Source organism: Ranitomeya imitator, chromosome 4 (assembly GCF_032444005.1).
Source record: "Ranitomeya imitator isolate aRanImi1 chromosome 4, aRanImi1.pri, whole genome shotgun sequence".
In the NCBI taxonomy this organism is placed as follows: domain Eukaryota; kingdom Metazoa; phylum Chordata; class Amphibia; order Anura; family Dendrobatidae; genus Ranitomeya; species Ranitomeya imitator.
In genome coordinates this window covers 447,137,655-447,161,508 of record NC_091285.1, presented here as the reverse complement: position 1 = coordinate 447,161,508, position 23,854 = coordinate 447,137,655, and the positions used below count along the sequence as shown (strand labels likewise).

Below are 23,854 nucleotides of genomic sequence, written 5' to 3'. Positions count from 1 at the left end.
CAGGACAAATTGGACAACAACTTTTGGGGTCCAATTTCTCCTTTTACCCTTGAGAAAATAAAAAATTGGGGACTAAACGATCATGTTTGTGGAAAAAATAGGAATTTTTTTTTTCACGCCCGGGCGTTATAAACTTTCGTGAATAACTTGGGGGATAAAAGTGCTCATGACACATCTAGATAAGTTCCTTAGGGGGTCTAGTTTCCAAAATGGGGTCATTTGTGGGAGGTTTCCACTGCTTAGGCACATCAGGGGGTCGCCAAACGCGACATGGCGTCCGATCTCAATTCCAGCCAAATTTAGCTTGAAAAAGTCAAACGGCGCTCCTTTCCTTCTGAGCCCTGCCATGCGCCCAAACAGTGGTCCCCCCCACATATGGGGTATCAGCGTACTCAGGACAAATTGGACAACAACTTTTGGGGTCCAATTTCTCCTTTTACCCTTGAGAAAATAAAAAATTGGGGACTAAACGATCATGTTTGTGGAAAAAATAGGAATTTTTTTTTTCACGCCCGGGCGTTATAAACTTTCGTGAAGCACTTGGGGGATAAAAGTGCTCATGACACATCTAGATAAGTTCCTTAGGGGGTCTAGTTTCCAAAATAGGGTCACTTGTGGGGGGTTTCCACTGTTTAGGCACATCAGGGGGTCGCCAAACGCGACATGGCGTCCGATCTCAATTCCAGCCAAATTTAGCTTGAAAAAGTCAAACGGCGCTCCTTTCCTTCTGAGCCCTGCCATGCGCCCAAAAAGTGGTTCCCCCTCACATGTGGGGTATCAGCGTACTCAGGATAAATTGGACAACAACTTTTGAGGTCCATTTTCTCTTTTTACCCTTGGGAAATTAAAAAGATTATTGCTGAAAGATCATTTTTGTGACTAAAAAGTAAAATGTTAATTTTTTCCTTCCATGTTGCTTCTGCTGCTGTGAATCACCTGAAGGGTTAATAAACTTCTTGAATGTGGTTTTGAGCACCTTGAGGGGTGCAGTTTTTAGAATGGTGTCGCTTTTGGGTATTTTCTGCCATATAGACCCTTCAAAATGACTTCAAATGTGAGGTGGTCCCTAAAAAAAATGGTTTTGTAAATTTGGTTGTAAAAATGAGAAATTGCTGGTCAAATTTTAACCCTTATAACTTCCTTGAAAAAAAAAAGTTTGTTTCAAAAATTGTGCTGATGTAAAGTAGACATGTGGGAAATGTTATTTATTAACTATATTGTGTCACATAACTCTCTGGTTTAACAGAATAAAAATTCAAAGTTGGAAAATTGTGAAATTTTCAAAATTTTCGCCAAATTTCCGTTTTTTTCACAAATAAACGCAAGTTATATCGAAGAAATTTTAGCACTATCATGAAGTACAATATGTTACAAGAAAACAATCTCAGAATCGCTAAGATCCGTTGAAGCGTTTCGGAGTTATAACCTCATAAAGGGACAGTGGTCAGAATTGTAAAAATTGGCCTGGTCATTAACGTGCAAACCACCCTTGGGGGTAAAGGGGTTAACATTCTGCTGGAAGAAATTTGCATCTTTCCAGTAATATTTTAGTAGCAGACCCAAATTTTGTATTAATGCATCTAATGAGCATTTGCAAAGGTCATTTTAAAGGGAGTGGCAGAAAGGTCAACTGTAAGTTCATCTTTTGTGAATGGAGAATCCTGTGTAGTCAGCAGTGTGTAGTCATTGCAATTCTGCCTGTGATGATAATGAGACTCCTGAAAAGTCTTTTGTAAAGAATAGGAAATATGAATCTTAATTTATATTTACGATATCTCTTTTAATACAGATTATGATATGCAAAAAAAATAATCACATTGACTACATTTTTAAATCTACGGTTACCACTAAAACCTGATTTGGATATTGGGTCTTTTTCTGATTATTTATGAAATTGCAATATTAAATTACGCACGCACACACGAATATTCCTCGCTCCTCAGCCCCCATTACAGTATCTTTCACTAATTTTAGTAAATCAGTTTTGTGATTACCTTTTTATTCGGTCTTTGATCTGAATATTTTTCTTCATTAGTTGTGGATGGGAACTCACCCCAAAGGTGACGCTTTGATCACAGACAACCGTGTTAATCAGAAGACCTTAGGACAGTGGATTGCATCCCATCCCGAATGCCTGGGGTCGAAGGTCAGACAAGCTTTCCAGGATCAGCTACCTTTTCTGTTTAAAGTTCTGTCAGTGAGGCTGGCACTGTCCATCCAGGCTCATCCAGACAAGGTAACCAGCCTGGGGCTACAGAGTTTTTATTTCATATTCCTATGTACTGGGGCTTTTGTGCTATAGTTGCTTGTGTAGCAGAGTCCATGTCTCTAGCAAATGTTCAGTTGTAAATATCGATATTGCAATATGTGAATGGGTTAAAGGCAGGAAATGTGTTATACTTTAATCCCCATGGCATTAGTGAGCCCATTCTAGTGGTCCCCACTGGTTCTGCAACAATGACGTCCTGTCGATCATTCACACAACTGGCCTTGCATGTATAGCACATGACCACTGATGCCAATGATTAGCTGCAGTGGTCATCTGAACGACAGGCATGACCATGTACGACCATTGGGAATTAAATAGGTCTGTAAAAATAATGTAACCATAAGGCTATGTGCACGCGTTCAATAATCCTCAAAGTAAATGGGGCTAGTCCCAGGGAAAGTCCAGGGGAAAAGCAGACACTTTCTTTAAGGTCTCATTCAGATTTCAGAGTTTTTCACAAATGCAAAAAAAAGGTACCGATGCCGTCATTATATGGTTCGTTAGTCACCATTGTTTCTTGTATGGATAAATAAATTACAAAGTTTCTCCTATCCTTTACAATGTTATACACAAGCAGTATATGGATGGCGCAGTGATGGCACAGACCCACAGACTTGTGTGGGCACTTTTCTCCATGCTGCCTGAAACAAAACAAACAAACAAAAAAAACCTAACATGTGTCTTTGAAAAACTCACTGAGACATGGTGAACAGCCCCATAGACTATAATGGATATGCGTTGTGTTGGTAAAACAACATGGATAGAACATGTACATGCAACACGGTCGTCTAAAACAAAACAATTTTCTTACTTTTTTGTTTTTTTAAATTTCACATATCGCAATCTATTAAAAAAAAGTAGTCCTTATTAGCCAATGCAAAAAATGTAAAACTTTCTTCTTCTTTTTTTTTTTTGTTTTTTTTTTTTTGTTTTGTTACAAAGCTAGGAATATAGAAAACGTCAAAAATAAATCTCATCAAAATAAATATTTTTTGCATTAAAAGCGGAGTTAAACAATAGATCACATTTTTTTTTTTTTTCATGTTGCATTACCGTTAAACAAAACTTAAGCCTGTGTTTTTTTTTTTTGTTTTTTTTTGGTTTTGTTTTTTTTCTTAATTCATGGCCACTTGATGAAATTTTTCACTATTTTTTGAAAAGCTACTTTTTTCATTCTGGAAAAGATGAGACCAGCAGCGAAATAGAAACAGAGACGGTGCTTTTAGTAATTGGCAAACACTCTTGCTCTTTTAGTAAAATTAAAAATAAAATGTGTGAACAATCCCTTTTAAATTACATTTTCTTTGAGTACTCTGTATGGGGAAACCTCACTGTCAGACCTTGGTGTAGACTCCGGCCTAAATGTGGGGACATTGGTGTACTTAGTGGTTCGGATTGAGGCAAGTTCTTGATGACTACACAGCTCTTGACGGGAATCTAAGATGGACACAATGTCATTCAATGTCTTTCTAGCTCTTACCTGTAACTTCAGTATTCTAATCTCAGCGTAAAGATTTTTTTTTCTTCTGATAATTCTTCACGCCAATTGGAAAACTCCAGTCCATATTTTCCATTAGGACATATGGATCTAATAGTAGGAATCCTCTCAGGACCCCCTCTATGATCCAGTGGTGAACTCAAAGGCCATCTGATACATTTTTGTCTATTCTTTTGCAAATTGTATCTTCAGAGAGGAATATACAGTTTACATATTTTATGCATATATTGTACATAAATTTATACATATTTGTCCACTACTGGGACAACCCCTTCTTAAACCAAATGTTCGGCCCCGACTAAATAATAAAGCCTATACTTCCCTCCCATGCCAGCTCCGTTCCAACAGTGTCGGCTCTCGCTCTCTCGTGGGTCCTGTGCTGTGGTGTTGTGACACGTGATGTCCAGCGCCCAATCAGCGGTGACGTCACTGTCTCAGCCTTTGGACAAACTGGAAAAGATGGGGAAGTCCAGGATTAACTACAGCCCGGGTTTCCTCTCCATGTTCAGTTTGTACGAAGGCAGAGACAGTGACGCCAGCACTGATTGGGCACCGGGCATCATGTGTCACAACAACCGCATGGGAGCACCAAAGAGAGCGAGTGCCTACACCGCTGGACCGGAGCCGGCATTTGGTTTAAGAAGGGGTTGTCCTAGTAGTGGACAACCCCTTTAATTTCTCAGATGAGAATTCATGGCTTAGAAGTCTCCTCACTCTGAAATGCCAGGTCTGTCTTGTCACTCTCCACATGGAGAAACGTTACCTCTTAGATCCATGCCTATTCGTTTGAGAGAGTGCTATATAGAACTGCAAATATTAATAGCCACTCACAGCTTCCTCCAACAGACATTCAGTGGTTTCAGCAGCATCAATTTAAAGGGAACCTGTCAGCAGGATTGTGCTCAGTAACCTACACACAGTGTCAGGTCGGCGCCGTTATACTGATTAGTGATACCTTGGATGATGAAATCCGTCTTGTTGTTTAATCTTTATTTTCAGTCTTGAGTTAAGGTACCGTCACACTAAGTGACGCTGCAGCGATTCCGACAACGATCCGGATCGCTGCAGCGTCGCTGTTTGGTCGCTGGAGAGCTGTCACACAGACAGCTCTCCAACGATCCCGAGGTCCCCGGTAACCAGGGTAAACATCGGGTTACTAAGCGCAGGGCCGCGCTTAGTAACCCGATGTTTACCCTGGTTACCATCCTAAAAGTAAAAAAACAAACGCTACATACTTACCTACCGCTGTCTGTCCTCGGCGCTCTGCTTCTCTGGTCTGGCTGTGAGCACTGGGCAGCCGGAAAGCAGAGCGGTGACGTCACCGCTCTGCTTTCCGGACGCTGTGCTCACAGCCAGAGCAGAGAAGCAGAGCGCCGAGGACAGACAGCGGTAGGTAAGTATGTAGCGGTTGTTTTTTTTACTTTAACGATGGTAACCAGGGTAAACATCGGGTTACTAAGCGCGGCCCTGCGCTTAGTAACCCGATGTTTACCCTGGTTACCAGCGAAGACATCGCTGAATCGGTGTCACACACGCCGATTCAGCGATGTCTACGGGGAGTCCAGCGACGAAATAAAGTTCTGGCCTTTCTTCCCCGACCAGCGACAGCACAGCAGGGGCCTGATCGCTGCTGCCTGTCACACTGGACGATATCGCTAGCGAGGACGCTGCAACGTCACGGATCGCTAGCGATATTGTCTAGTGTGACGGTACCTTTAGAGATTCCCGTGCTCCAGGGCGGGCTGTCGGGGTCTTCGCGAGGTGCTCTGATTGTATATTCATAATGCAGACTGCTGACAGGTCACTGATCCCTCACTGACCTGCCCCCTAGTTTACATACTGCATACAATATGGTTTAAAAAACAAATCAGGCAGGTGCCTTCACTGTAGCATGACCCAGTGGATAATATGACTCTTTTTATTTAGAAATATAGTTTTGTTGGAAAAAAAATAGCATTTATCGTGTGCCATTTTACTAGAGAAAGAAACAAATCCGGCTCCATTCATTCTCTATGGGGCTGCAGGAAAAAGGCAAGCACTGCTCGTAGCAAAGCAGTGGGAAATGAGTGGAGCGTCAGTCGGGCCTGTGCACTGCTGCTCCATTCAGCTGACGAGTGGGGGTCCCAGTAGTCAGACCACCAGAAATCTCTCTGGATAGATGATAGCTTCACCAGACGTCCCCTTTGATGGATCATAGATTGTCATATTTTTGTTTTCCTTCCTTTTCTAACATAAATGTTTTCTATTGTTTTCTTTGTCCACATTTAATTGTTCTTTCAGCTTTATCATTTGTCGTCCTAACCCCTCAGTCTTGTCTCTTTTTTTTTTTTTTTTTTTTTTTTCCCTCTTACTTTCTTTATACCTAGACGCTGGCCAAGAAGCTGCATGCTCAATTTCCTCAGCATTACCCCGATGACAACCACAAGCCAGAGATGGCCATTGCTCTCACCCCTTTCCGGGGTCTTTGTGGATTCAGACCTATATCAGAGATTGTAGGATTCTTGCAGGGTAGGCATTGTACACGGACGATGGTCACCATTACACTGTGCACATATGTGGGTGCCTTGTTTTATTTTAAGGATTTACACATTTCTATATGCCAAAATTAGAGCGATTGCTATCTTTCTGTTCCGCCATGCCCGTCACTTTTCAAGCTGCTGCTCAGAGACTAATGGTCACGTTAGTACTGATGGATAAAATGACAGATGCTTGATTTTTTTTTTTTTTTTTTTTTTTTTTTTTAAATATTTAAAAAGTGACAATACGGTTTCACCTACTGTTGTCACTTTTGTAATAATGGCACAATCCAAGAAAGGGCTAATAGTCTTTGGCTATCTCCTGAGTTTGTAATACATGACCGCTGGTATATTTTGGGTATATATCCTCTTTAAAGGGTTATTCCCACCTTCATGAATGGATATAGTCAGATAGTGGTTGTAAAAATAAGCATTTGTATGATGTTGTGCTTACAGAAATGTACTTCTGTTCTTGAGAGATTAACTTTTTTTTTTTTTTTCTTCACTTGTTTGTCCAAGAGACCGACCACCACTGCTGTCTAGATTGTGCTGAAGCTGGCCAGGAACATGAGATAACTGTGTTCTCCAGATTCAAAACCGTTCTTACAAGTTAACGTAGAAAAGAGCTTATAAGCATGAAGTATGTCCTGCTGTCTAACAGTGATGGTCGGTCTACAAGGCAACAAATAAAAGAAAAGTGTTAATATCTCAAGAATGGCTGAAAATTGTATTAAAGGGGTTGTCCGGTTTAAAATGTAAAGTCTGCATGCACTCTGGGTGACTGCAGACTTGTGAATCCTCTCTATGCACATACTGCAAAAATTCGCTAGTGTCTGCCCCGGGAACGGAGGTGATGTATGCCATATGTATACTACCGGGCAGAATCTGTCAAGTGGGCACAGCCTTGCTCAATACAAGTGTATTCCTGACCGCCATTCCCGAGTCAGACACCAGCGAATCCTGGCAGCATACAGTGCATGCGCTGGGGGATTCACAAGTCTGCAGTCACCCATAGTACCTGTAGATTTTACATGCTAGACAGGACCACCCCTTTAAGCATTACATTTCAAAATCTGACAATATCCACCTATGCACATACGATTAACTCTAACTGTAGGACAGCCATTCCGGATAAGAAAAGGGATGGCATGTGATACATTCTGAAAACTACCCAAATAAAACATCTTTACACATAGGCACAGCCTGACACTTGCATTTTCTCCTTGAAGCTCAGTTTTTAAAGGATATCCCTCCATTACTTTTTAGGCATTCCAGAGTTTCATACACTTATTGGTCCGGATGCTGCACAACAGCTGGAGTCCAGTGCAGAAGATCCCGGTAAGGACGCAGAGCAACGGAAAGCGATGCAGCAATGCTTCACCTGCATGATGCAGAGCGGCAAGAAGGAGGTTGCAGAACAGCTGAACTTGCTGGTGCAACGTGTAACGCAGCAAGGTAGGGAAACAAGCCAGAGACTAACAGATGCAAACATGGCTGACTTCTTTCAGCATGCTAAAGCGTGAAACGACTACTCTTCCAGAAGTAGCTCAGTCAACCAGAAACGTCCATCTCCTTTTACTCCTCACTCTGAATTCTATCATCTTATACCATAGTTAATTGTTTCTTCTTACATAACTGTTCATATTTCAGTTCAAAGAGCAGAAGATGTGTCTTCCTGTATTGGAGACCTGCTCCTCACACTGCACTCGCAGTTCCCTGGAGACATAGGCTGCTTTGCTATTTATTTTCTCAATGTGGTGACTCTTCAGCCTGGAGAGGCCATGTATCTCGGAGCCAATGAACCCCATGCATATCTGGAGGGAGGTGAGTAACTGTAGAATAACCTATTGGTAACAAGTATTACCTGCTTCCTACATAGAAAACAACTATATCGCAATCTTGGAGCATGAAAAAAAAAATAATTGTGTGTGTGTATATATATTATATTTTATTTTTTTTCCAATATTTCTGCAAAATGTAATTAAAACAGCAATGTCTAGAGTCTAGACTATAGTATAATAGATGGAAAGAGTATTTTCAGTAGAAGTAAAGTTTCATGTTTACTTGTAGATATAGTGGCATTGGATGAACTTGAGACTTGTAAAAGAATTAAGTTTGTAATTTCTGCAAAATTGTCAAAATAAGTCAGATTTGGAGTTGCTAGTTCAACACCTCAGATTGATTTTCCTTTCTATTGCCGGCTGATGGATGGACAGACGTCTGCAGCAGAAGGGCAAAGAGTAAATCACTCTTTTCACCAAGTCTCTTTCAATAGATTTCTCACCGGCATACCATGCTTCTGGCCACAAAAATACCCCTCCAAAAAGTCACACGTCCGAATACTCAATGAGAAGAGATGCTCCTGTGGTTCTGTAGTCCAACAGCAAATGTCTGGAGACCAAATTCATGCTTAATTCTGGCCGATCACGAATTTGTATGAAGATAATGTCGTAATATAAAATACGTTCTTCCCCTACGTTTGGAATAGCTCCAAGCACTGAGGAATATGGGACCCTTACCCTCACATTGTTTATTATGACCTATGAAAAAGTTATCACTAAACCCCAACTACATCTGTCATTTCTTCCTTTATGACAGGGAAAGTAGAAAAAGAGCTGACGATACTGCAAGATTTCACTGCAGGCTAGGGCTGAATAATAGTTTTTATTAATAATGGGAAATAATAATGTATGCAATTAAACACACACATTTTATGATTTATACCTCAACCCTACTAGACAATTGTCCTTTTGTAAGGGAAATTAAACACCAGTGTCCACCGTGTTCTCCACTCGTCACAGACACACACAAAAGAACAATGTTGGGAGATATCCCTCAAATGTTCCAGCCTCCACTTTCTGGAGTCTATGTACCGTATATAAAATATGGAGTTGAGGAGATACTGGGGATAACTGCCTTCACATCTGAACTTTTACCAGTCCATTTCTTCTCTACGGCTTCCGTTTTTCAATGGTAGTAAAGGATCCATTGCTCTAGATACATAATATAACTGGTGAACACTGTGCTATTTAGAGCTTTAGGACAAGTGCAAGCGCCATTTTTAAAGGTAGTGATGTAACTGAGAACATATTCTAATGTATAATTGCAAACGTCTTCCCTGTTTGTCTTTCTACCCAGATTGCGTGGAATGTATGGCTTGTTCTGATAACACGGTCCGTGCTGGACTCACCCCTAAATATATAGACGTGGACACTCTGTGTGCGATGCTGACCTACACACCAGCTCCTGCTGCTGACAAGCTGTTCACCCCGTCACCAGTTAGTGGGGACTCCTGCGCCCTCCTCTACAACCCTCCCGTACCAGATTTCTCAGTCATCAAAATTGAGGTAAATGAGCATATTGCACCAGGGCTCAGGTGATATTACATAAATAATCTAGTAATAAAATATCTGGAAACAGAAGCATCGGTTTAGGCATTTTATTGTAGAAAAACAAAAGATTTTGCACAGTAATAATATATACAGTACACATTGTAGTGGAGTGCAGTCCGATGTACGCTCACAGAGACTATGGAGAAACTGAGTTCTCCATCTTCTCCGCACCTGTGCTGCAATTCTGTCATGCGAGCGAATCGGATCACTCTCAGATGACATTCGGCTCAAACTCTAACAGCGTGTCATTAGCATAACCGGCCTCATTCTCTCACATGAGACAATGTACGGCAATGTGAGCGATCCCTAAAGTGTGTTCATAAGGATAGGCCATTACGCTGCTCACTATAAATGTATACCATTATTTTGTGTTTGTTCTTACAGTGAGAGTCGGTGGCAGACATGTGACTTGTACACGCCACTTTTTCAAAGAATGTATTGCCAAAAAGTGATGTGAACAGATGCAAAGATGTTCTCTAAGGCTGGTTTCACGGGTCCTTATGTTTCGGGAACCGGATAAACCGGTACCGGAGATGTCCGTGTGTGTGTGTGTGTGTGTGTGTGTGTAATACTTGCGGCACATGTGTGGCAACAGTGTGCCGCATCAGTACCACACGGACGGTCACCAGGGAAGAATCGCTACCGTAAGCGCTGTTCCCCGGCGCCGGGTCCTGAAGCCTGCTCTCATTCTCCCCTGCTCTGCCAGCGATCAGTACGAGCATGGGAGAATAGTGAGAGAGTTAAATTCAAGTGAGAACAATGACAGCAGTTGGAGGCTGATGGGACTATTACTCCCATCAGCCTGCTCCTGCTGCCACTAATAAGTGACAGCAGGAGTGGCTGATGAGGGTATTCATCACCTGCACCATAAATAATTTAATGAGAAAACCCAGTATGAGTTCCCCTCTATTTTCTATAACCATCCAGGCAAAACTCACAGCTAAGGGCTGCAACCCTCAGCTGTCAGCTTCAGCAAGGCTGGTTATCAATAATAGAGGGGTTTCCCACCCCGTTTTTTTAATTATTTAAATAATTTTAAAAAACCGCTTGGGGTCCCCTCTATTTTTGACTACCACTCAACTCTAGTAAAAGGCCATTGATATAGGCCTCCCAGCCTAAAAATAGCAGCCCGGAGCTGCCCAGAAAAGGCACATCTATTAGTTGTGCCAATTCTGGCACTTTGACCGACTCTTTCCACTTGCCCTGTAGCAATGGCAAGTGGGATTTATTTTTGTGGGGTTTATGTCACCTTTGTATTGTCAGGTGACCTCAAACCCAGGGATTAGTAATGTAGGTGCGTCTATAAGACGCCTATCAATTACTAATCCTATAGTTGTATTGTAAAGATACAGCCAGTATTTTATTAGAAATAAAACAAAACACAGTTTTCCATTTTTATTTAAAAATAACAAACATAGATAAACTCACCTAACACCTATTTCACAGAAGCCCTCGACTCCTGAAATAAAACAAAAATAAAAAACGACAATATCCCTCACCTCTGTCGTTCTGTCCCACGCCGTAATTCACGCCTGGAAAATTAATAGCTTTCAACCTGGACAGTGCCAAGATGCGACCATCTAAGCTGACAACCACTACTGAATGAGCTGCTACGAACGCAGCATCTGTGACCAGCGATGACATCATCGTGTTTACCGCCGGTCAGTGAGGCTGCGTTCCCAGCAGGGCTGAACTGCAGTGACCTCAGCACCGTGGGAAAAAGCCAGTAATTAGGTCACCGCAGTTCAAGCTCAGTGTCTTCACAGCAGATCAATGTCAGCTTTAGCAAGGCTGGATATCAAAAATGGAGAGGACCCTGCATTGTTTTATTTAAATAATTAAACAGCTTGGGGACACCTCTATTCTTGATAACCAGCCTTGCTGAAGCAAAGTTTTGCCTGGCTGGTTATAGAAAATACAGGGGAACCCACGCCGGTTTTTTCATTTCTTTATAGTGCAGGGGCTGGCTGACGAATACTCCCATCAGCCGCTACTGTTGTCACTGTTATTAGTGGCAGTATATGTAGGAATAATAGTCCCATCAGCTGCCGCCTGTGGTCATTGTTCTCACTGGAAAGTAACGCTCTCATCATTCTCCCATGCTCGCGCTGATCGCCGGCAGGGGAAAGTGATGAGTCGTCTTCAGCACCGTGCCGCACGGATGTGCACATGTGCGGGATGTTTTGTGGCCCGTGCTGACAGTAAAAAAAATGGTCATGTCAGTGTGTTTTGCCCATGGACACACAGTCCGTGAAAACACACTGACATGCACAGACCCATTCACTTGAATGGGTCTACATGTGTCATCTCCGATATGTGTGAAAATTGTCACCACATGTACTGGAGGCACTGATGTGTGAAAGAGGCCTTAGACAGCATTCTATTTTTTTCCTACATTGTATTACCGGGCACGGCTTACTATTGGCTGCTAATGCCGCAAAGAGGCCAAAGTAATATAACTGTGATTATGTAACATAATTTACTGAGGTTTTCAGAATAATTGTATTCTTATTCTACTCGGAGTATGACCTTCTTGTAGTCTTAACTTAAAACAAGACATGCAGTAAGTCAGGATGTCTATCTTTTTATCCTTGCAGGTTCCATCTTCCATATCTCAGTACCAGGTCGCACCATTAGATTCTGCAAGTATTCTCCTGCTGGTACGGGGCCAGGCCAAAAGCCAAGGAATCCATGGAGAATTATGTCTGCGTGCTGGCTCCGTTCTGTTTATCTCTGCTAATGAAAGTATATCTCTGACTGTGGAGCCAGCCCACAATCTCCTATTATTCAGGGCTTGTTGTCTGTTGTAATGGTGGATAGATGTAATGTTGTTACACAATCCCGCTCCAGTGCCTACAACTACAGTACTGACTTAAAAAGGACTTGCACAATATTTTTTTTTACTGTGTATATATAAAAGTGATTTGAAGAGATATGGTCTTTTGAAACTTGTATGCAGATTTGCTCTTCAACCAATGAGCATTAATAGAGATTCTTCTCTGTGGGCGTTTACTTTTTCTCCTATATGACTTTGACCAATCAAAAGAAGTCAGTGTCATACAGTCAGTTTCAGGGTGATCTGGTGAGACTTGATGTGAAAGTCTGTTCTGACCTTCTCTGTGGGCTTTATTTTTTATTTTGATCTTTAACAATGCTGCTTTCTTATGATGGAGACATAGTAAATGCCCCCAGAGAAGAATCCCTGTTAACAATCCCTTGGTTGAAGAGAAATTTGCATCGAAACAAATATTACTGCAATGCCGGGGAGAAAAATAAACAAATTTTTTAATCACTCCCAATGCCCATTTTTACTAATATATACAGTTTAAAATAAAATATTGTGATGTGTCTTCTTTAAAAATAATGAAATATATACACATTTAAGATCATGGGGCATTTTTACCTACACTGGAAGCTGCAGCTGGTCATATTAGGTCATCAAATGCCAACTTATTTTTCCAATGTGGGTGCAAAATAAAGATGGTTGCTATAAAAACTTTAATGTGTCCTGCTATCATTGTCCCTTGTCATACAAATTATAATATCAGATTTTACTCTCCTGTTCCAGCGCTTTTTAGAGGGAAATCGATGCATGTATTTACAGTACCAATACAGTACATGAGACTGTTGCACATTGGACTGAAATGCACATGCTCATAAGGTCTAAATAACTTTTACTACTAAATATTTAGGCAAAGGGACCCTGTCATTAGATTCATGCTACTGAACTTAGTACAACATGATTCTGTGACTGGCTGCGGGATTGCAGCCAAGTATGTTTTACTCTGAAACATTACAGCATATCAGAGAAAACATGGTTTGAAGATCCGACTGGGGGGGGGGGGGGGGGGTACTATAGGTAATCCTAGAATGTTAGAGTTGGAAGGGACTTCAAGGGTCACTGTGTCCATCCCCCTGCTCAATGCAGGATTCACTAAATCACGGGTCTCAAACTGTATTCCTTGAGGGCCGCAAACCATGCGTGTCTTCAAGATTTCCTTAGCATTGCACAAGGTGCTGGAATCATTATCTGTGCAGGTGATTAAATTATCACTTGTGCAACACAAGGAAATCCAGAAAACATGACCTGTTTGAGGCCCATGAGGAATGCAGTTTCTGAGCTCTGCACTAAGCCATCTCAAGCACATGTATGTTCATCCTCTGTTTGAAGACTTCCCTTGAACGAGAACTGAACACCTCTCATGGCAGCCTGTTCCACTCATTGATCACCCTGTCAAAAAGTTTTTCCTAATATTTAATCTGTATCTTCTCCATTTCAGTTTTCATTCCACTGCTTCTCATGTTTCCATGTGCAAATGAGAATAATGATCCCTCTACACCAGTGTTTCCCAAACTCCAGTCCTCACGACCCCCACGGGTCATGTTTTCAGGATTTCATTAGTGTTGCACAGATGGTGGAAGTATCATCAAGGCATCAGGAATTCTCTCACCTGTGCAACACCATGGAAATCCTGAAAACGGGGACCATGGGGTTCGTGAGGACTGGAGTTCCGGAAACGCTGCTCTACACTGTGACATCCCTTTAGATATTTGCAGACAGCCAAGTCTCATCTTAACCTTCTTTTTTGCAAGTTAAACATCCCGTAATCCTCTAACCATTCCTCGTAGGACATAGTTTGCAGTCTGCTCACCATCCTGGTAACTCTTCTCTGAACTTGCTCCACTTTGATTGTGTCTTTTTAAAATGTGGAGCCCAGTATTCCAGATGAGGCCTGACCAAGGAGGAGTAGAGGGGGATAATTACTTCAAATGATCTACACTGTCTGCTTCTGTTAATTCAGCCCAGAATTGTTTACCTTTTTTGCTGCTGTATCACACTGTTGACTCATGTGCAGTCTGTGATCTATTAGTATACCCAAGTCTTTTCACACATGCTGTTGCTTATTATACCCTATTCCTCCCATTCTGTATATGCTTTTTTCAATTTTCTTGCCTAAAATGTAAAATCTTGCATTTCTCCCCGTTTAAAAAAAAAAAAAAAATTCTGTCAGTTGCTGCCCACAGTTCCAGTTTGCTACATCTTTTTGAAACCTCTATCTCCATTAGTGTTAGCTATCCCTCCTAGCTTTGTGTCATCAGCAAATTTAATCCGTTTTACCATCAGTTCCCTCATCTAAATCATTGATAAAGATGTTGAACAACACTGGGGCCAGGACAGAACCCTGTGGTACCCCACTTGAGACATTCTTCCAACTGGATGTGAAACCATTTATTACCACTCTTTGGGTGCGATTACTAAATCAGTTATAGCTCCACCTAACCATAGCCATGTCAATCCCATACTTGGTCATGTTTTCAATAAGGATGTTATGAGATATTCTGTCAAATGCTTTGCTGAAGTCAATATATACTATATCTACTGCCTCTCCCTGATCCACCCACTCAGTAATTCTGTCATAGAAGGAAATTAAATTAGTCTGGCATGACTTGTTTGCTGCAAACCCATACTGGCTCTGATTAATCACTTCATTCTCCTTCAGGTACTTGCATGCATGTTGTTTAATAATTTGTTCAAAGATCTTTCCTGGTATAGAAATAAGGCTCACTGGCCTGTGATTTCCTGGGTCCACCTTCTTCCCCTTTTTGATCATAGGGACATTTGCTCTTCTCCAGTTTTCTGGGACTTCTCCTGTTTTGCAAGAATTTTTAAAGATTATGGAGAGTGGTTCCATAATTTCCGCTGCTAAGGCCAGTCTCACACGTCCAGATAATTCCGGTACCGGAATTATCCGTGTCTGTGTGCCAGTGCGTTTCTGTGGCACATCAGTGTGCCGCCCGTGTGCCCACTGGGTAACACACGCACCGTGGTGGAGACAGCGCTAAAGTTTAGCGCTGTCCTCTGCATCTGGTGCTGAAGTGTCAAGGTTAAAATATATTTTTCCCGTCTTCCATGACAGCACACCTGAGAGAGGGATCCGCCCAGTCGGGACAGGAAACCTACCGAAACAAAAGGGCGGTACCTCTCCCTCGCTTCAGTTGGGTTTCCTGTCCTGATGGGAACCCTTGTGCTGAATCACGGCGGTACTTTTTTATTTTTATCGTGCTTGATTGAAGATCCTCTTACCCACTCCCGTCCCGGCACTTGAAGCGCAGGCAGAACGCCTGTGTGTTGGCCTTCGGGTTGCTGGTAGCGCCGTCCGCAGATCCCTCGGGCTCTTGCGTACGCGCGGGCGTTGGTCCAGCGCAGTCCGGATCTCTGGAGCCATTCTGCGGCTGCCACGCCGCTCTCTCCCCCTCTGCTGGGCGACTTCCGGTGCGCGGCTGGCGTGCGGCAACAGAGCACGCTGGGAATGGGCGTGCCTGCTTGACGACGTCAGAGAGGCGCGCCGGATCCAAGATGGCGGCGCCCATGGAGTAAGACGCCGGTGATAATGCAAGCTTTCCGGCGGTGTTTTTTTGAGGGGGAGAGGAGCGACAATAGTTACCGGAAGAGGCGGGGAGCGCTGTGGAAAGACCCCCTTATTAAGGGGGTGGCTGCACTAGATCGCTGCTCATTTCCATACAGTTTCCAGAGATGGAGGGTATGGAGCAGCAGCAGCAGCAGCTATTACAGCAGCAACAGCAGCAGCAGCAAGAGCCCTTATCGGGCGATACATCTGCTCATCATCATGCGAAAAAAAATAGCCGTTCAAGTGGAAGGAGCAGCAATCGTCCTAGTCGGACATCTCAGGACTCTTCAGCATCCAGGAGGAATGTTCCCCGTGCTCCCAGTCCGCCTCGGAATCCGGTACCCTTTATGGTCAGCGGGTGGTGAGTGATCTACGTGAATGTCACCCTGGTGGTAATGGGCTACATTTTCTGTTTGCTTGGCAGGCGCCGAGGAAGGCTAGCTCCAAGACAAAGAATAAAGAATGTGCCCTTTGTAAAGTCCCATTGGCAGTTCAATGGCAGAAAAGTCTTTGTATAGATTGTATTCAAAAGACTATCCAGGAAGAGACCCCTGACTTTGCCTCTAGTCTTAGAGCAATAATCAGAGCCGAAGTACAAGACTCTGTTAAAGCAGCCCTTAAAAAAAAGGGTAGTAAACACCCTGAACCAGTTTCGGTTTCTGAAGTGTCTCCTTCTGATGAGGAAGGTCAGGTGGAACCGTTATCTCCCTGCTCCTCTTCTAAGTCCTCTGACTCCTCTTCTGATAGTGATGTGGGAGGCCGTCCGTGCTTTCTTACTGAGAACACGGACAAGTTAGTAAAAGCCGTTAGAGCTTCAATGGGCCTTAAGGATGAGAAAGCGGCCAAGTCCCTGGAGGACATAATGTTTGGTGGTTTAGAGGAAAAGAGGAAACGTACCTTTCCCGTCAATTCTAGAATAAAAGCCCTTATAGAAAAAGAGTGGAAGAAACCAGAAAAATCGGGTAACCTTCCCTCGGCTTCTAAAAGACGTTACCCCTTTGAGGATAAAGATTCAGAGACTTGGGATAAGGTTCCAAAAATCGATGGTGCAGTTGCTAGATCATCTAAAAAGTTATCCCTTCCCTTAGAAGATTCTGGTGTATTAAGGGATCCCTTAGATAAAAAAGCAGATGGGTTCCTAAGACACACCTGGGAAGCAACTGCAGGAGGCTTGAAACCAGCAATCGCGGGAACCTGTGTCTCTCGCTCCCTTATTGTCTGGTTGCAGCAGATAGAGGAGCAACTGAAGTTGAAGGCCCCGAGAGATGAAATTGTAACAAATGTAACTTTGGCTAAAGGGGCAGCTGCCTTCGTAGCGGATTCCTCAGCAGACTCTGTAAGACTGGCAGCTAGGGCCGCAAGTTTATCTAATGCGGCTAGACGTGCTCTCTGGTTGAAGGGATGCCCGGGGGATTTACCTTCAAAAAAATAGACTTTGCTCTATACCATGTGATGGCCATTTTCTCTTCGGTCAAAAGTTGGAAGACATTTTAGAGAAAGCTGGAGATAGAAAAAAGGGATTCCCTCGTTTTCCTGTGGACTTTAGAAGACCTTATTTTCGGAGGGGCAAATTTAGCAGGGGCCGCCCCCCGGGAGATAGAAGGAATTGGGACTCTCGAGACAGAAGGGGGTCTGGATATATGTTTAAAGGTCCCTCAACATCGGCAAAAAAGCCCTCCCAATGACGCCAGGCCGGAGGTGGGGGGAAGGCTTTCATCTTTTCTCCCAGCCTGGGTAGATATCTCCCCCAGTCGTTGGGCTCTAAAGGTCATCGAACACGGCTTAAGAATAGATTTTGTTTTTCCACCGCAACAAACTTTTGTTTTAACGCCCAAAGAAAAACCCCGGAGGAGCAGCTAACCTTGGAGGCAGAGGTTGTGGAGCTCGTATCAAAACGGGTTCTAGTGGAGGTCCCGGGGGAAGAGCAGGGAAAAGGTTTTTACTCTCCTCTTTTTCTCATACGAAAACCAGATGGGTCCCTGAGAACTATTATCAAATTAAAGAATCTAAATCGGTCAATAGTAAACCGCTCCTTCAAAATGGAGTCGGTGAATACGGCCATAAAACTCTTGTTCCCAGGTTGCTTCATGGCGGCCATAGACCTGAAGGACGCCTATTACCACGTCCCAATTCATCAAGACCACCAAAAATTCCTAAGACTGGCGGTTTATATACAAGGTTGTCTCAGGCACTATCAATATGCTGCCCTACCATTCGGCCTATCAATAGCACCGAGAATTTTCACAAAATTAGTGTCAGAGGTCATGTCCTTCCTCCGCTCCCAGAATGTAGTTATAGTTCCGTATCTGGACGACTTCCTTGTAATAGGGAACTCATCAACACATTGCCAGACACAAATAGAACAAGTCTTATCAACGCTACAGCGATTGGGGTGGAAAATAAATCTTGCCAAGTCAAGGTTGACGCCGGAGCTAGTGCAATCTTTTCTGGGTTTAGTCCTGGATTCCAGGCGTCAGCTTTGTCTTTTGCCAGAAAACAAACTGGTCAAAATTCAAAATCTTGTAGAGTCAGCGATTCATCACCCCGTAATGACATTGAGAAGGGCAATGTCCCTGTTGGGTTCTCTGACTTCATGTATACCGGCAGTAAGATGGGCACAGTTCCATTTAAGACAGTTACAATGGGAGGTCCTGTCAGCGCAGAGGTGGTTAAAAGGGCATTTAGAGGGGAAACTACGCCTTTCATTAGAGGTAACAGATTCCCTAAAATGGTGGGCGGTAAGAGACCATTTGATATCAGGGGTCCAGTGGATAACTCCGATAGATCAAATCATAACCACAGATGCAAGCGGTTCAGGATGGGGAGCTCATTTGGGGACTTTCTCAGTTCAGGGATCTTGGTCCCAATCAGAATCACAACAAGCGTCAAACCTAAGAGAGTTATGGGCAGTAGAAAAAGCTGTGAAACATTTCCTACCCATCCTCCAGGGTCATCACACCAGGGTCATGTCAGACAATCGCGCTGTAGTCGCATATATCAACCACCAAGGGGGGACGAGATCCCCTTCCCTGATGAAGTCAGCATCTGTCCTCCTACAACTAGCGGAGCGCCACCTACTCTCCCTCTCGGCTCTCCATATAAAGGGAGTCGAGAATACGAAAGCAGACTTCCTAAGTCGCAAAACACTGAAACAAGGAGAGTGGTCTTTGAATCCCCGAGTGTTTCAACAGATAGTGCAGGCTTGGGGCCTACCTGTGATAGATTTGTTTGCCACCCTAAACAACAGGAAGGTAGAGAACTTCTGTTCACTAGACCCAAGAGAAAAACCCTTTGCAGTAGATGCCCTCCACATACAATGGAATTTGAGTCTCGCATATGTGTTTCCACCAATAGCGATGATTCCGACGGTAGTGAGAAAAATCAGAATGGAGCAGGCGAGAGTAATTTTGATTGCTCCATTCTGGCCAAAAAGACCTTGGTTCTCCCTCCTGAGACAAATGTCAGTGACCGATCCATGGATCCTGCCAGAAATTCCGGACCTGCTTACTCAGGGTCCAATATGCCACTCTCAAGTGAAGGGCTTCCATCTTGCAGCCTGGAATTTGAGAGGGCATTACTGAGTAGGCAGGGGTTTTCACCAGGGCTTGTCTCCACCTTGTTGAAAAGTAGAAAACCAGTTACATCAAGGATATATGGCAGGACATGGAAAAAGTTTCTAGATTTTTCAGGGCAACCTTTGGGGGACAAAGCTCCTGTGGGTACTATTTTAGAATTTTTACAGGCGGGGTTGCAGTTGGGATTAGCAACTAATACGCTCAAGGTACAAGTGTCGGCATTAGGAGCCTTGTATAACTGTAATCTGGCCTCCAATAGATGGGTGTCCCGCTTTATTAAATCGTGTAGTAGGTCTAGACCAGTGGTAATTCAGAGGGTTCCTCCATGGGATTTAAATCTGGTGTTAGAAGCTCTGACTAGTGTTCCGTTTGAACCCTTGCAGGAATCATCAATAAAAATACTTACACTTAAGACAGTACTTCTGGTAGCGTTGACATCAGCCCGTAGGGTGAGTGACTTGCAAGCCCTGTCCATCTCCCCTCCTTACACACAGATATTTGATGACAGAGTAGTGCTCAGACAGGATGCGGCATATCTGCCGAAAGTAGTTCTTAAATTCCATAGGAGTCAAGAAATTGTGTTGCCCTCTTTCTGTAATAATCCTAAGAACCCAGGGGAAGAGAAATTTCATACGCTTGACGTAAGAAGAGCTATTTTACAGTATATATCTCAGACTAGTCAGTGGAGGAAGGATCAATCACTATTTATAGCTTTCCAGGGTAGCAGGAAGGGATATGGGGTATCCAAGGGTACTATTGCTAGGTGGATTAGGGAGGCCATTTCCTTATCCTATGCTTCTCGTGGTGCCCCGATCCCTGAAGGCATCAAGGCTCACTCCACCAGAGCCATGGCTACTTCCTGGGCAGAAAAAGCAGAGGTATCGATTGATCAAATCTGTAAGGCCGCTACCTGGTCCTCACCGTCTACCTTCTTTAGACACTACCGGCTAGATCTATCCTTCTCAACTGACCTTACCTTTGGTAGAAGGGTGCTGCAAGCGGTGGTCCCTCCCTAAGGTGTTCCTTTCTCCAAAAATCTCTCAGGTGTGCTGTCATGGGAGACGGGAAAACACCAAGGTTATTTACTGGTAGCCGTTTTTTCCGGAGCCCATGACAGCACCTGTATATTCCCTCCATTCTTTTGTCACCCTTTGGTGCGCACTTTTAGTTGGGTGTTTTTTGTTATTATTATAATGTGGTGATGGATTACCATGTGTACTAACCAAGGAGGCCTCTCATGCTCTGAAAACCAACTGAAGCGAGGGAGAGGTACCGCCCTTTTGTTTCGGTAGGTTTCCTGTCCCGACTGGGCGAATCCCTCTCTCAGGTGTGCTGAGCTCTGGAAAAACCGGCTACCAGTAAGTAACCTTGGTGTTTCTTTATACTCTTTTGTACTTTTGTATTCTTATGCTGTGAAACAATAAGTTTTTCCCTTTATGCTTGCTAATGCAAATTTAATTGTATTTAAGATGGCTGCCAGTATTCACCTTTGCCCTAGATTTGCTCTGCTGAAGAAGCAAGTTACACATTCCAGAAGGACAAGTATCATTTCTCTTGAAATGATACTTAAAGCGACGTGGAGAAAGGAAGATTCTTCAGATTATGTCAGAGCCAACCAGAAAGACTGAATACTAGATACATTGCTTAAACCCTGCCTATCCCCGCCCTCTGCACACCTTCCCCAATAGATCATATAATGTTGTGTATTAGAAAATAAAGTTAGTTGCTGTGACGTTGCCACTACGTGTGGAAGTACGAGCATACAATGAGTTTGAACCAGCCTTTGTCTGACTCATTCTCATCCGGTACCAATGCTTTTATTCTGATTTGGAATGACTGGTGAAGGAAAGATATATTGTCGTGACGACCCCGACAATTTGGCGCAACCAACGTGGGGCGTGGCCGGCGATCCGAGACCCCCTGGACCCATGCCTGGACGTCTGTGGACAACACCCATAGTGGCTGACATCGAGGACTGATCACCCTCCAAACACGGTAAGTGGAGATCACATACTATGTATGTGTCACACTTGCTAGTGTTTCAGCCGTTATTGGTTAGTCTGTGGTCTCCTTGGGTCTGGGGAGTGACCGGTCGAGTGGTGAGACCGAGCGCGATCCCGTGCCAAGCTTCGAACCAGCAACTGAGAGACGTCGCACTCTCCACCGGTCATTGTACTCCATTCAACCACCCTACCCGTGACTATTGCCTAGTAGTGATAGAGTGAAAGATTGAGAAGTTTGTGGATTGGGGGCGGCTTTGAGAAAGGGACAGGAGACGCAGCCTCTGTGATATTGTACCAACTAGGTAATTAAGATGTCCCGAGAGGGGACCACCTGTTTTTCTGTGGAGGGCTCTCACTAGGAGACCGCCTCCCGACTGGTTAGAATATCGTGACAGGGTAGACTGTTAACCCCTGAACACCAGTGATTAGGGACAGGATATCGAGCGCGAGGCTCTTTATTCATAACACGTCGAACGCGAGGCTCCGTGTTGTTTTTTTTGTTGGGAACACAGTGTTGTTACCACTGTCAGCGATCCTGGGCTGCAGCAGGGCGTAGTATTCTGTGAGTCATGTTGCGTCTCTTGAAGCAGAAGAAGTCCGTGCCCCACGAGTTAAGTGAGGATGCGGTGGAAGTGAAGACAATAGTAGAGTCACGGGAGGGAAAGAAGGCAGTCAAGAATGTTGAGAGGTTGTACAAGCATGTAGGATTGCCCTCGTCAGGGAGATTGCAGCCGTCTACATGGCACCATCTCAGAGAACAAAAAGGGCATGTTGAAAGATAAAGGATTGTTAGAACAAGCGCAAGCTCATCTGCGAGTTGCGCGAGGCTTAAAGAACGAGGGATGGAAAGCGGTTGATGGAGAGGGAGGATCATAGGATGCAGAGCCCGTGTTTGGTTGTAGGGTGTCTCGATCGTTAGTTTTTCTAGGGTGTTTTGGCATATGAATTGTGTGAAGGTTTTGTAGAAATTAATTAAGTCTGAGAACTGCTGTTTTCCGTTACTCTGTGTGGTTTTCCGAGACACCCGATGGGAGGGGTCAAACCGCTGCGCTATTGCTTTCTTTTGTGTTGAGGAATGCTGTGATGTTCTTATCTGTTCCGTGTTTCTGGTATGGAGGGGGTCGAGTCGCTGCATCCTCTCCTTGTGTAGTAAGAATTATTGCAAGTTTAAAGTAAAATATGGTGTTTTGTTTTAGAAGGAGACTTGTAAGAGATTGTTTGGTTATCAGTGTGATTGAAAGATTGGTAAAAGATTCACCTGCTTCAAGTTGAGTGGTTGATATATATCAAATTAAGGATTAACAGAGAAAGTGAATTCGGATCTGTTCTTGTCACGTTGAAAAAAAAAAAGGAAAATTGTCCATTGCTAAGACAAAAAAAAACTGGATGTTTGTGGTGCAGGAAGGAACTGAGAAAGTGACTGAGATTAATGTGTTGGGAAAGCAAACAATAAGAAATTTGGTACAGGGGGGCTCCCTGTTAGGTAATATGGTCCCTCCCCAGGAAATTAAGTCTCTTCTCCCGACTGTAAGCCCTATGCCCCTTAACCCCAAAGCTCCAATATATCCTGGGTTGCCAAAACTTAGTGCGCCCCCACCCTATGATCCTGCCGGGTGGATTTGTGATGTATGCAGAGTTACTAATTCTCAGTGGAGAGACGTCTGCTACAGTTGTGAAGCAAGAAGATCCGGAGTTGTAGCCCCCACCTTTCCCTTGGTAAACGCTGACAGCTTATCAGCCAGAAACATCCCCCATGGCCTTCTATAGACAAATAGCAGCGAATCGAGAGATTTATTCCACTCCGGACGATGCATTAAAAGTAGTACAAAGTTTCCAGAAGAACTTAACCCATTCTGTATCAGCAGCTGCGCTCTCTAGCCCCCACCGCTCTCAGCCCCCCCCCCCCCACAGCTGCAAGGACACAGCTCCCAGCTCTGTTCCTTATCAGTGGCCCAAGCAGAAGACTTCAGCTCCAGCCCCCCTCCCCTACACAAATCCAGTCTCACTCCAATATTCATTTTAACCCTGTGTCTGGAAATCTCTCTCGCCATGTTAATTCTCAGACCAAGACAAGACAGATGGACTTGTAAATATTGCGGTCAGACAAACCCAGACTGGAGAAATACTTGTATAATCTGTGCTGCAACCCAACCTAAGTGAATTACGCTGAATCCTGTCCAGACAAGATCAC

At 43.7% G+C, this 23,854-nt stretch overlaps 1 protein-coding gene across 2 annotated transcripts in view; it reads left to right on the top strand.

The window, feature by feature from the left end:
- Window positions 1–13,177, top strand: part of MPI (mannose phosphate isomerase) — a 36,928-nt gene extending 23,751 nt beyond the window's left edge. For both annotated transcript variants that reach the window (XM_069765704.1, XM_069765702.1), the window contains exons 3-8: window positions 2,036–2,236; window positions 6,134–6,275; window positions 7,550–7,738; window positions 7,934–8,107; window positions 9,422–9,630; window positions 12,273–13,177. In XM_069765704.1, the coding sequence (XP_069621805.1) occupies window positions 2,042–2,236; window positions 6,134–6,275; window positions 7,550–7,738; window positions 7,934–8,107; window positions 9,422–9,630; window positions 12,273–12,485 (1,122 nt within the window). In that variant the 5' untranslated portion in view covers window positions 2,036–2,041 and the 3' untranslated portion in view covers window positions 12,486–13,177. The remainder of the gene's footprint in view (window positions 1–2,035; window positions 2,237–6,133; window positions 6,276–7,549; window positions 7,739–7,933; window positions 8,108–9,421; window positions 9,631–12,272) is intronic.
- The last annotated feature ends 10,677 nt before the right edge of the window (window positions 13,178–23,854 follow it).